We start from the raw sequence: 13,474 nt of genomic DNA, 5'->3' as shown, positions 1-13,474 counted from the left end.
AGACCCCAGTCATACCCATTATATGATTCCCTACCAGTTCCAGAACTATAGAATGGTTTGGTTGGAAGAAACCTTAAAGCTCATCTCATTCCACCCCCTGCCATGGGCAGGGGCACCTTCCACCATCCCACACTGCTCCAAGCCCCATCCAGCTTGGCCTTGGATCCAGGGATGGGGCAGCCACAGCTTCTCAGGGCAAACAGAACACTTTAAAATCCTGAGATAAAACCTAAATCCATGAGAGCAGATTGTGCATTTCTCAGGAATGGCAGTGTTCCCACACCCAGGTACTCACATCTGCATTTCCATTGTGAATGATGAGAGGGGGGAGAGTGTCCCACTGGTGAGGATGATTGTCCTGACTCCCTGTCGAACGAGCTCGTGCATGCTGTACCCAGGGCTGAAACACCAATAGCTTAAAGTCTTCCCTGCATTAAATAAAGACAAAACACTAAGTCAGTCAAAGTGGAAAAACTAGACTATGACCAGCATATGGCACACTGCACCTGAATTTCTGACAGTAAACCAGACAGCATCCAAAGTTAAAATTCCAGATGTACGGTATGTCCTGCTTTGGTTCTTTCCAGATTTAATGACTTTTAATTAAAACATCACTGCTTTCTCATAATCTAATAAGAAAGTATGTCCAACCTTGGACTTGCATGAAAAAAGAACCCTTTCTTTATGAGGAATTTCCTATATAACTATACAGGCTATAAATCTTTCACCTAAACTTCCCACTTTTCCCAGAGTCAGCTCTCAAACATTTCAATTTCTGCTCAAATCTTTTGTGGGATGTGATGACATATATATATGGATTTTAGTGTGTGACTGAAAATATATACGTTATTAAGAAAAATAAATAAATCTCATCAGTAATTTCTTTCATTGCTCAGCTCAAGCTTGCTGAAAACTGCATCAGCTTGTCAGAGTCACAGGCACAAGGGAATGAAAACAATATCCATGTCAAGAACAAGAGCAACCAAATGAAACATCAGCTTTAGTTTCTGTTTCTGATTTTCATGATTAGTTTCAGTAACAAAAATAAATACCTCTCACCCAAGTATCATGTGCATTTCTTTGAAATTTACACACATCAATCAAAGCCTTCATTTCCAAAAGAAAAGGCTGATGTTTTCAGGAAATCCCCATTAATATTTGCCCAGTGAGTCACTTACTGCTTAGAATTACAAGTGAACATTTAGCTAAAAGTTTTACCCTTCCTTCATTTGGACAGACACATCCAGACAATGCCCAAATTCTAGAAGACTCAGATTCCAAAATTCAGCAAATTCTCTATCTTTCTAACGCTCACTAACAATTGGTGCAAATTAGTTTGGATCTGTGTATGGACAAACCAGTGAGTAACTACAGACAACAGAGTCACTCAGCCAGGAACCCAAAAACTCCCAGCACAAAACCAAACTGGGCTGATATGGGATGGCCTGGAAAAGGACACCAGTCCCTCATGTCTGCTCCTCCAGTGCTGGAAACACATTTCTGTAACCCAGCATGACAACTGCCAAGCACCAGTTCCCAGCTCCTGGGCAAGTTGGGACTGCTGTACATTTTTAGTCTGGTGTGCTGCAAGGATGTCTTTAAGCTTACATAAAGCACAAGTCTCAGCATACTCAGGTACTTGCAAATACCATTCTTATTTGAAAAACAAATATAACAACTGAATCACAGAATTCCCTCACTGCTTTGTATTTCTGTGTATAAATCCTCCAAATTGTGCAATTAGCCTAAAAATGTTTGTATTAGCCTTTTCCTGCACCCATCTACTCCTGCACCAAATCTACTCAGAATTATTCCTGTATCTTAAAACTCCAGTTGAGGAATATCTCAGGAAAACAACATTTAGAGATTACCAAACAGCACTAACTTCATGGAAACATTTAAGGGGATATTATGTGCAAACCCAGTAAATTCTTGGAAATTCATTCTTTGAAAAATGTTACTTTGGTCCTTAAAAGAAGGACTTCCATGAAACATACTTACATACTCATGAGCACTTAACTGAGTAATTAAGTAGATAGTTATGAAACAAAGTATTTACAAAAATCCCTGAAGAGTGCTCTGTTAAGAAGGCTTAAAGGGATCTCCATCCATCGTCTCTAATTGAAAATGCTTTGTTTTCAACCTAATTATTAAAAAAATAAATTAAAAAATCAGAAAGAATGAATGCTGCAGTCCAACAAAGCCAAGTTTGGTGCTGCTTTATAGGAGTGTTAGGATAAGCCTTCGATTCAGAAGCCAAATTTCTTTTCTTCTAAATATATGAAGAACAGTTATATTGAGGAAATTCCAGATACTGGGATCTGCAGAGCACAAGGAACAAAACGGGTGGGAGGAGAGAGACAAGGAGAGGGAGAAATCCCAGTTGAACTGGAAAAAGTATGGTTGAAGCTGAAACTATCAAGAACTGACAACACATCCTGAAAGTTGCTCAATTTAGGAAGTTTTACAAAGCAGGTGAACTCAGAAAAGGCAAATATGCCCCAAGGCAAGGCATTTTCTACCTACAAATTCACATGATCTGGACAAGATTTCTGACACATCACATGAACCTTCCCTACAGAGCTCCAAAAATGAGCCAATAAACTGTAACACCTCCAAAATGTAAATTATTTCAACAGAGAATGGAATGGAATTTACTCTTATACCATCTCTGACAAACATTTTTGCCATCAAAACTGTACCTGAACGCCCTTCTTGCCACAGGCAGTTACAGCTTTATTCAACATCAATTTTGTGTTTAACTCAACATAGTTGTACAGAGAAATCCAGCTGGTGTGGGGAGAACAGAACCTGTCATGAACTTCAGTATCAACCTGAGGGCTGGAGGAGAGTTCCCCATTCTTGGCTGCTCTGAAGATTTTCTCTACAATAATGCACACAATTCCATGATGGAGATGATCTTCTTTCACCAGAATCATTGCCCTAAAAGAACTCCAGCAGTGCACAAAACACCAATTGTACAGGAAATTTTTATATTGAGATGGCATGTCACCTCCCCTTCAGAAGTAACTATAAAAGTGACAAGCTCGTCCCCAAGCTCATTGTATCCACAATGGAGCTGCACTTGTTTTCTTCTATTTGAATCAGAAAGGAGCAGTTGAGGAGTTTTCAATCCAGCTTTTGCATGAACCTCCCCAAGAACAGTCCTGTACCTTGTCTTTTTGAAGATGATGAGTTCCAGAGGTCTGTCCTTTGTTTCTTTTTCTGATTACCATTATCTACATGAATATGTACCTGAAGGAAAGTAACAAACATTTCTAGCAATGGCTGCAGAAACAAACTTCAACTTCATCCCTCAAAAAACACCTGGCCTACATTAAGAGTAATTCATACAATTAGTGCCACTTTTACAGTGTTACTGAGGTTATATAATTTCCTGTCTCTTTCCCATTTTGCTTCCAATATTTCATAACTAAGGAGGAAAGAAGTGTATCACCATCCAACCAGTCATTTTTGAGTCCGGTGATGGGAAGAGTTTTTCATGGGCTGACCCGAGCAGAGGCCAAGAACTCAATTATTTGGGTATTTCCACCAGCACAAACCACACAGCCTAAATGCAGAAGACTATAGTGGTGGAAAGATTTGCTTCATTTGGCAATAAAAATAGTATCAAGTCTAAATGTGATATCTATAAAAAGATCTGTTCCTAAAATTCATCATAACAACACATCCCATAAATGACAAACTTCAAACAAATTAAAACAACTTCAGGGAGAAGGTTCAGTGGTTCTGCTGCATTTGCTTAGCACTGGGCTAAACTAAAAATACTTTAGTGGAAGAACACATTGATTCTTGCTTAATATCCAATCTCAAAATTTTCTGAAATTTACATTTGCTGCACTGTCATAATTTAATTTACAAACTCCTTTTAAAATGGTCATCTTCTTCAGAATCTAAATTAAATACAGTTCCTTTGTTGTTTGTTTTTTGGGGTTTTTTTTGTGTCCTCTTTTTTTCTCCCTGTAATCAACATCATGTGCTGCACTATCCACATCCTTCCAAGTCTGAGATACATGAAGCAGAGATATTAAATGCTGTGAGGAAAAATGAACACACAAAGCCTCCCTTACCTTGTAATATTTAGATATTGCCTGACGTGGCAGGAACCCTGTTGTGACTCCTTCTGGGGGATCCACGCTGAACACTGTCTGGAAAATGGAGGGAAACAGAATCACAGAATTATTTAGGTTGGAAATGACCTCCAAGATAGTTGAATCCAACCTGTGACCTCGTCACCAGCCCAGAGCACTGAGTGCCACATCCAGGTGTTCCTCTAACACCTTCAGGGATGGGAACTCCACCACCTCCCTGGGCACTCCCTTCCAATGCCTGACCACCCTTTCCATGAAGAAACTCTTCCTGATGTCCAACCTGAACCTACACTGGCACTGCATGAGGTCACTTCTTCTTGTCCTGTCCCTTGCTCCCTGGGAGCAGAGCCTGACCCCCACGTGGCTGCACCCTCTTGTCAGGGCGTTGTGAGGGTGAGAAGGTCCCCCAGAGCCTCCTTTTCTCCAGGCTGAGCCCCCACAGCTCCCTCAGCCTCTCCTGGTGCTCCAGCCCCTTCCCCAGCTCCATTCTCTTCCCTGGACATGCTCCAGCCCCTCAATGTCCTTCTTGTCATGAGGGGCTCAGAACTGGACACAGGATTCAAGGTGAAGTCTCACCATTGCCCAGCACAGAGGGACAATGACCTCCCTGGTGCTGCTGGCCACTTCATTTTTGATACATACATACACATACATCCTTTTGGTAAAACCCCTAATGTGTCTTTGCATTGAGAAGTGTCTCCACAAAAGTTACTGCTGCAATAACCTTAAATTGAGTTCCTTCCTCTTGTTATCAAATAAGACAGAGAACCTTGAATAAATGTGGTTCTTCCAGGCAATTCCTGCTAGTCACATGGTGCTCTCATTGTTCCAAAAACTGCAAGCCAGTATCTAAATATACGCAAACTATACAAATGATAATATTATTATTCACACTCTTCATTATTCTGACTGTGGATAAACAAACACTCTAAGGAGATCAGTCACAACCAAGCACAGAAGAACTTTTTGAGTTCCTTCAGTTTAAAATTTCATCTGTGGCCCCTCTGCTAATAACACTCTGCTTAGAAAAATAATCAAGTTGTAATCATATTTAATTGTCCATATATTAAATTAAAAGCTTATATCAGAGTTATGCTTTCCCCCCCTTTCCTGCATGTGATGTCTCATGACTACAGATGATGCTCTTTAAAACATAAAGCATCCCAGTGCAACTTCAATGAAAACAGCTGTGGTTCTCAAATATTTACAACTCTGTTAATTTTTCTAAACAAAATTTATCCAGACATTGATAGGAATTACCCAAGCTCATAAGAGTATCAGCTAGTTACAAGATGTTCCCCAGCAAATAAAAAAAAAGCACAATTCCTGGAAATATTTACTTCTGAAAAATAGCCAAAGATATGGTGTACAAAAGATATTTTGATAAGTGTTCTTTGAAAAGGAAGAAAAAAAATTACTATTCATTAAAACAAGCTGGTGATAAATTAATATTCAAGGACTCTGCAAGAAGCAAACACTGTTTACCCAACAAAACTCTGTCCATGTCCCACCTGTCTCAAGATGGCAAGCTTTCCCCTGGCAGATCCTTTGCAGGCACTGTCCACATGCATGTGCTCAGCAGCAGAAAAGGGATCTGAGCTTTCCCCGCCAAATTCAAATCTCCTTTTATCTATCCAAGCCCAAAAGAGCACACACAGACAATTATTCCCAGTCTTGGACAACAGTTCCCTGGGATCAGGGGACCTGGTTTCTACTTCTGAATTTACTCAACTCTCAGCTTTCAAACCTTGAGAAACCAATTTAAATTAGGCTCACTTGGCCTTCCCTCAGAACAGAAACATCTCCCAGTACAAACCATTTGGTACCAGTGTACACAAATCACTACTTCTGTACTGGAACTCACATGAAGGTTTTGTTTAACCACTGCTAGAAAAATGAAAAAACGAAATTCTGCGTATGCCACTGTGAATGCACCCTCACAAACACCCATGTATTCAGAGTTCAGTGCTGCAAACCTGCCAGGACCATTCAAAACACACCCAGGTGACTGCGTGCGGTGGTTTGTTGTTTTATAATAGTTCTTTGTTAATCAGTTTATGATAGTTTGTTCTATGTTCCCCGTTCTGTTCCCCTAATGGTTTAGCCCTAAGTTGTTTACTCCAATATTTTCCCACCAAGTCCCTGTCAATCCCCATGTCAGTCTCCCCAGTCCCTCCCTTACCTCCTTGTATGTCCCTGTCAATCCCCACTGCACTGCTCCCTACCCCTGCCCATCAAGTTGAACACACCGGTTTGTTCCAGAATGTTCCCTGTCTGCTGCCCCATGGGACTGTTAAGCCTGCTCCCTCCCCTGTGCTGCCTTCATTGGACTTCCCCAGTTGTGTTCCCCTCCATCAAAGCTTCCCTTCCCTACTGCATGAGAGTTATTTCCACCCCCATACCCTCCCCTCTTTAAAATGAGCTGCAACCCTCAGTCCTGTGCCCACTTGTCCCTGCACCCTCCTTGGTAATAAACTGCCTTGAACTCATAGCAGTGGCCCCTCTCTGATTCTTCATCTTGGATCCTCATCTTGCTCGGTAGCTGCGCTCCCCACACCACAGCTTGCTGCAGGGAGCTGCTTCTCCTGAAAGCACTGCCACCCTACAGAGGTCTCGGAAGAGACCTGGGGGCAGCCACTCTCGTAGGGCCCTGCGGCCACTGGGAGTGTGCTAGCCGGGAGACCTCCACGCTGTGGCCACTTGTCTTTATCATACAGGTCTGCAAGGTTTGAATAGGTTTTTCATTTTCAGTTTAAACAGGGTGTTAATCTCTGGTGCCCTTTTGCACACATATATTAGACAGACTACTGGCCCACTGCACCTTTGAATTTTATGGGGCTTGGGATTTTCATAATCAAAGTTTTGGAAGTGCACAACAGGGAGATGACAGCATTATGTGGATACCCATAAGTGCCACATTCAGTTCCTATGGAACTGAAAAGATTTTTGTTTTAGACATCTCCTAAGTTAATAATTTTTAAAATACCATAAAATTATTTTTGTTTGCTCTTTTCCTTAGCCTCTCTTGTTATTTCATGAGATGATCTCGTACTCCCAAACACTGCTGCAAACAAGTTCAATGACACAGCTCCACCTGGTGGATGCTAAGCCCAGCATCTCCAAAAGGGAGACCAGAACTACAAAAGAACAACCTAGGTAAAAATCAGATTAATCCATCCCATCAGGCAGCAGCTTTCTCCTCCAAAACTACAAACTTGCACCATTGCACAAGTGTACATGCCAACAAGAATAAAATTGATCCAGTATCTTTCCACATTTTTTAACCAACTCTTCTATCCTTCAGATATTTATAGAAGCAGCATTAAATATTTACCTGGATAATATCTGAGACCTTATGCAATCCAGATGTATTGACAAATATCCCAGTACCTGGAGAAAGCAACAGAAGATTACTCTTAAAACACAAATATACATCCTCTTGTGTATAGCCACACCTTATCTGAACAGCTCAACACTCTGAATATGACTTGAAAATATTCTCAGAAACAAATAATTTATTTCAAGTTTTTCATCATTATCCAGGATGCAAAGAGAAATATAAAACTGGCATTCCATGTCTGACACACTGGGAAGCTGTCACCCCAGAAAATTAAATACACTTAATAACAATCTTCTTTCCCATTTTTAAGATGGAGGAGCTAATTAAAGCAGCAATTAGAGGAGCAGTTAACATATGAAATATACTGATGGTGGGGATTTTGCAGCAGAAATGATCAACAGATGCACCGGTCAGGCCAGAATGCAAATGGCCTAAAAGGAGAAAGGTGCTGGGCAAAGAAAAAAAGGAAGGGTGGATGTGTCATCCAAGGATGTCCTTGCAGAACTGACAGTCTGTATTCTACTCCCTTCAAAGATTTTTCTGAAGAGTCTGCTGGTAAGAGCCAAATAATTTTCTTAACACATGTAGAAGCTGAAACATTTTCTTTACAGAAAAGCAATTTAAGAACAAGATGCTGACAGACACTAGAAGAGAAGATTGTTAAATCAAGGAAGAAAAAAACCCCATATTATACAATTCTCCACCTTCCTGTTTTGTAACTCCAGGACGAAGGAAGAACTCAAGACACGAAAAGTATCATCAGCAAAATGTCAGCAAGCTTCACACCACAATCCATGTGGTTTTGGAGAAAAACAGTGTCTGTGCAAAAGTCCTCTGTGTGCATGGATGGACCCATACGTGGGTAGGCACTCGTGTTTTGACACAAGGTGGTTCTCAGCATCAGCTCAGTTACATGAGCAGACATAAAATATGTTTCCCAGCAGAGGACCCTGCACGACTAAATAAAAAGACACAAGTCCTTAAGGTCAGATTTTAGCTTATAGAAGCTTTATAATTTGATTGTCTCCCCTAACAACACAAATTTCCAGTTTCTTACACTAAGTAGAAAAGTCTGAGTAAAACAGCTAAGAAGTTCATGCACTTACGGCCTGAAAGAAACTGTAAAATCTGCTCCAGTGACTCCAAGAGGGAGGATTTGGTCTGCAGTGTTATTTGGGCCTCTGCAAACAGATCAAAGATGTAGCTGCAATTTACAAAGAAAAAGCAGAAATGGGTAAACACTGTAAAGAATCAAATGGGCAAACATAATGTTACTCTTTCAGAACAACAATTTCACCATCAGGAAGCAAAACACATTCCTGTCTCCATGAGAATGAAAAATTTCCAAGAATAAAATTAAGTACTTGCTTATAAAGACAGTGCACAATACTGCCATGGCAGAAGCACACAGATCACATCATTCCCTTTTTCCATCATTCCTCTCCAACATAGAATCCATTATTAATTTAGAAGCAGATTGGCATACAATTTCTGTGATTTTTTTTTACCATGTACAACAGGTACCAGTTTAGAAATGGACTTCCAGAGTTCAGACACATCACTGCAGCACTGGTACCTCTGCTTAAATCATGACACAAAATTGTAAGAAGCACAAAGAGGAGCTTCTTCCAGCTCAGGAAACCCAAGCAGAGGATTTTTAACTCTTGAAATACTAAAAAAGGGAGTTCCTCCAAAAATAATGATTACTACAGATAGGGAATTTAAGGAAAACCAAAATCTTGAATAAATACTATTCCCAGAAACTAGAATGGAGCTATAACCCCAACAGCTGTCCCAGCTGCAATTTGCTGTTCTTTTTAACATTTAAACACATTAATGAGAAGAAATTTACCTTCCCTCTTTGGTGACTCCATTACCATTTGCTGGCAGCTCCACTGCATCAATAGCATTTTCAAGCTGAAGAAGAATTTCTTTAGGAAAATTAAGAGGAAAAAGTTAGGGTGCACAGAAAGTCATGTCTGGGACACATCTAAGTCACTTTTTCAAATGTACTTTATTACAAAGGCTGTTACAAAAGAGAGCAGCCCTGCTGTTCTTCTCTCAGCTCTGTAAACAAATTAAAACCAATTTCCTGGATACCACATTTAAATATTCATATTCAACTCTAAGAACTTCTGTGACCTCAATTCCAAATGAAGCTGAAGTCAGCAGCTAAATGTTAAACTCTTTACAGACAGGGAAAGTTGTTCTTGGAAATGCTTTATATACATGAGCTATCTCAGGCTCTTGATGTTAACTTCAGGTGCTGACAGCAGTATGATGCAACTGATGCAATTCCAGCACACTGAGAACATTAGAAAATATGGGAACTTCTAGCAATGAAGGAAAAGACACATTCATCTGCCAAATCTCTCTTCTTAGGAAAAAACTAACTAAACATTCCAAAAAGTTCTTGAGAAAAGCCAGATAACTTAAGCGCCAATGAATGTCTCCGTTATAAACAATGCATGTGGCAATGCTACATGAGCTTGATTTGTAACTGCTGACCTTTTTGAAACTATTTCAACACCACAAAAAATACACTTACTCTTGATCTTTGCTATATCTTCCAATTCCATGTTCAGTCCTGTTGAAAAAAGTGAAGATTTCAAAGAGGTTTTTCCACACCTATTTCATTCCCAGTTTCTTTATTCCTTTCCAGAAATTAAGGCTATGAAGGTTAGAACTGTGTGCATGGAAAGATATTTTTTGTGTTCCCCTCACTGTTCTCTTTTGTAACCTCTTATGTCACATTGCTTTGATCAAATCTTCCAGTGTCTGGCAACAACTACTAATTAACAGCAATTTATTTACTATTGAGAGTGTAAATTTCCCAGAAACTTTCTCTAAAAGTTATTTTCCAGTTCTTGGTAGTGGCCCTTTATAATCCCAGAGAGACAGTGATGTGTCACTGTCAACACACCTGAACTGGCCAACTCCATGTTGAATTCAGCACTGATTTCATTCTGTTGAACCACTTTGGCTTGCTCCTCCAGGACAACATTTATTGCATCCATTGCTGAAGCCAAATCATAGGTAGTCAAGTCAAAAGAAGAGGACTCCTCACACAACTTCTCCTAAAATAAAAGGAATAGAAGAATTATTCTGGCCACTCTGTGTGCTGCTTATTCAGGCAGTTTAAGACATCATGAAGTCCAGACAACCAGGCTTGATTTTATTTTTGATCTCCAGCTCAGGCCAGAGGATATTTTATAAACACCTGAAGACTTTGACTATTAGTAAACAACATTTTTTTTCTGAAATCTAGAATAGATTCTGCCTCTTCCACACTGTCAACATTCTAGAGCATACAGACAGCAATCATCTGATGTTCAAGCAGGAAATTCTTTTACTTAGACAATTTGTTTGTTCTTCCAAAAAGCTATTTCTCTACTTTCTATTTAAAAAGTAGTAATGGTTTAAACACTTAGGATTAGTAAGTTTGACAAAATTTTCTCTGACTTTGAAAATTAAATCACATTTTGCTTTGGCAGAAATTTTCTTTCACAAAAAGAATCATTTTCCCTGAGGAATGATGATAAATAATAAGACCTAACCTACACAAATATTTGACTGTAATAGCCATGAAGAAATGAGTTACAATGAAAATAAGTGCTGAGTGAGCTCCATGTGTAAACAATCTAATCAGAAAGAAATTAATTTTATTTCAAGGTAATCACTAAATTTCCACATATTAATCTGGAAGAGACAGCACCATCAGATAACTATTGCAAAAATGAGATGCTGTTCTGGCTAATTTCTCCATGTAGACATCAATTAGTACTTCTTGCACACTATAAAGGGAAAAAAACATCCAAACCCCAAACAAATGTGATAGGATTTCCACACATTTTTTCAACAGAAAGAGATGCTCTGACGAAAAGAGCAAATCCTGGATGCAGCAATGCAGGGCTCTCCAGTGAAGCAGAGCAGACCTGGGTTGCTGTTTACTGAAAGGACACCAGGCACTCAGACAACAAACCACAGCTGTTCAGCAGAAGTCCCACTGGGAGACTTTGGCTTCGTGTGGCAGAGAAAGGGACATATTTCAAATGTTCCTTTGCATTTCATCATTTGGGAAAAGAGCTGCAGTTTCAAGCCAGCGAAAAGAAAGAACTCCTAAGGCTGCATTATTTATTTTTTTCTTGTTTTCCTCTATGAGTGAGGACTTGGAAATATTACAAGAATCCTGTTTGCCATCTACTGCACATGGCAGAGGCAATCCAGCTGAGCTTCAAGAATGAGTCTTTAATGATTTCTTTCACAGTGTTTTCTTAGAAGTCTCCAAGAAAAGAAGCACCTCATAAATCTGGAGATGTACCCTTTAGAAAGAAACCATCACCTTGTAAAAAAAAAAAAATCGGCAGTGTCGAAGGACTGTTAATTAAACTTCAAAAATTTAACTATCACAGAAACAAGAAATGTTCATGATAATGAATATTAGCAACATACATCTGAATACAGATTTTACAGGCTGTTTGTAATAGGATGGGGTCTGTTTTACTCTTCGGGTGCAGATTGAAAAATGGTAACAGACCAGAACAACTCACCACATTATGAGCTTCATCAAGTATCACCACAGTCCCCTTCAGGTCCAAGTTGTGTGACTTCCTGCTCTAAAGACAAAATCAGAACACAGAAATGGACAAAAAGGCCACTGAGAAATATGGATTGGACTGGCTGAGAAAGGGAATGATGAGACACTTTTGGGTTTTCATGTATTTTGTAGTTGGGTTGATTTTTTCCTTTGAGAAAACAGCAAGTCACAGCTGTGGCTGCCCACTACAGAAACCACAGAATCACTTTCTCTGGAAATTAAGGTGCTAAAATGTATCATGTAAATGTTTACAGAGGTTACAATTTGTAATAAAGAAAAAAACCCATGGTGTGCCATATTTGGATTCGTTTAACTAATTTGAGATAGTTTAATGATTAATTTGAGTCACTTTGAGTCATTTTTGGCAATAGAGATCTGGGAGAAGTGGGCTGTAAAGCAGAGGATTTGCCTTGTATTTACAATTTTATATACAATGCATCCACTTGCCAGGCATCACTCTTCACTGTTTATCCACTAAAGGCCAACATAAGACAAACAGAAGAACAATTGTATTTAAAAGCAAAGTTAGATGTTACCTTTGAGTCTAGTAAATAATTGTAAGGCATAAAAATAATGTCTGCTTGCTGCTTCAGGCTTCGAGAGAGATAATAAGGACAAGCTCTGTTAAAAAAAACAGTACAGACTATATTGCTTGCAGAAGTATTAAGAGGGCATTCAACATTCATGCACTCTGATACACAAATGGATTAATAAAAGTGAACAGAGAAAAAATTTTCATTATTTTCACAAGTCAGGGGGAAGAAGGTCAGAGGGGATCACTCACCTGTGCTTGTTTCCATTTTTAACCAAGTCTTCAATATCCATGATTGATTCAATCAGTTCTTTCTCTGTACTCTTTTCTGTAAAAGATGACATTGAAACCACCAGCTTAGGTGGAGGCATCACACAAAGATTTGTTGTTACCTTGATCATCAAACTCGTCCACTAATATTTCATTCTTGAAAGACAGTAACAGAGAAAAACACAGGTGGATTTTGCCAACTCTTCCAAACCTCTCCACCTGCCTAGCAAATCCCTCCCTCTCCAAAAACCAGGGCTTTGCTTCCAGGGGAAGTTAAAGTAAGCCACACTCACCTTCCACATTGTTATAGAAATGACAAGCACGAGCCATCACTTTCGTTCTGCACATGTAGATCTGTAAAACAAAGCCTATTTCAGCCCAGAGTAGCACAGCTTGTCAGGCACTGAAAGCAGGTTAAGGAGTGGAATCAGTTCTAACACCAGCAAATTAATAAATGCTAATCTCAGCTCTTCAGCTTTAAAACCACATGTCCTGCTCATCTTGCAAGTTAGGCTCTTTTTTGCAGCACAGAACACTCACATTCTCAGAGAAAAATGTGTTATATTTTACCATTAATACTTTCCAAAACATTAATCTTTGATACTGTAAAAATAAAAACTAAA

The 13,474-nt window shown here is 39.4% G+C and overlaps 1 protein-coding gene across 5 annotated transcripts in view; it reads right to left on the bottom strand.

The window, feature by feature from the left end:
• RTEL1 (regulator of telomere elongation helicase 1) overlaps positions 1-13,474 on the bottom strand; it is a 44,460-nt gene that overhangs the window by 26,713 nt on the left and 4,273 nt on the right. For all 5 annotated transcript variants that reach the window (XM_068207791.1, XM_068207787.1, XM_068207788.1 and 2 more), the window contains exons 6-17: positions 13,145-13,205; positions 12,834-12,909; positions 12,586-12,670; positions 12,003-12,068; positions 10,376-10,529; positions 10,001-10,039; positions 9,305-9,383; positions 8,559-8,656; positions 7,447-7,502; positions 4,092-4,169; positions 3,174-3,255; positions 296-428 (exon numbers count right to left, since the gene is read on the bottom strand). In XM_068207791.1, the coding sequence (XP_068063892.1) occupies positions 296-428; positions 3,174-3,255; positions 4,092-4,169; positions 7,447-7,502; positions 8,559-8,656; positions 9,305-9,383; positions 10,001-10,039; positions 10,376-10,529; positions 12,003-12,068; positions 12,586-12,670; positions 12,834-12,909; positions 13,145-13,205 (1,007 nt within the window). The remainder of the gene's footprint in view (positions 1-295; positions 429-3,173; positions 3,256-4,091; positions 4,170-7,446; positions 7,503-8,558; positions 8,657-9,304; positions 9,384-10,000; positions 10,040-10,375; positions 10,530-12,002; positions 12,069-12,585; positions 12,671-12,833; positions 12,910-13,144; positions 13,206-13,474) is intronic.

This window comes from Anomalospiza imberbis, chromosome 17 (assembly GCF_031753505.1).
Source record: "Anomalospiza imberbis isolate Cuckoo-Finch-1a 21T00152 chromosome 17, ASM3175350v1, whole genome shotgun sequence".
Lineage (NCBI taxonomy): Eukaryota > Metazoa > Chordata > Aves > Passeriformes > Viduidae > Anomalospiza > Anomalospiza imberbis.
This window is presented reverse-complemented; position numbering and strand designations above follow the sequence as displayed.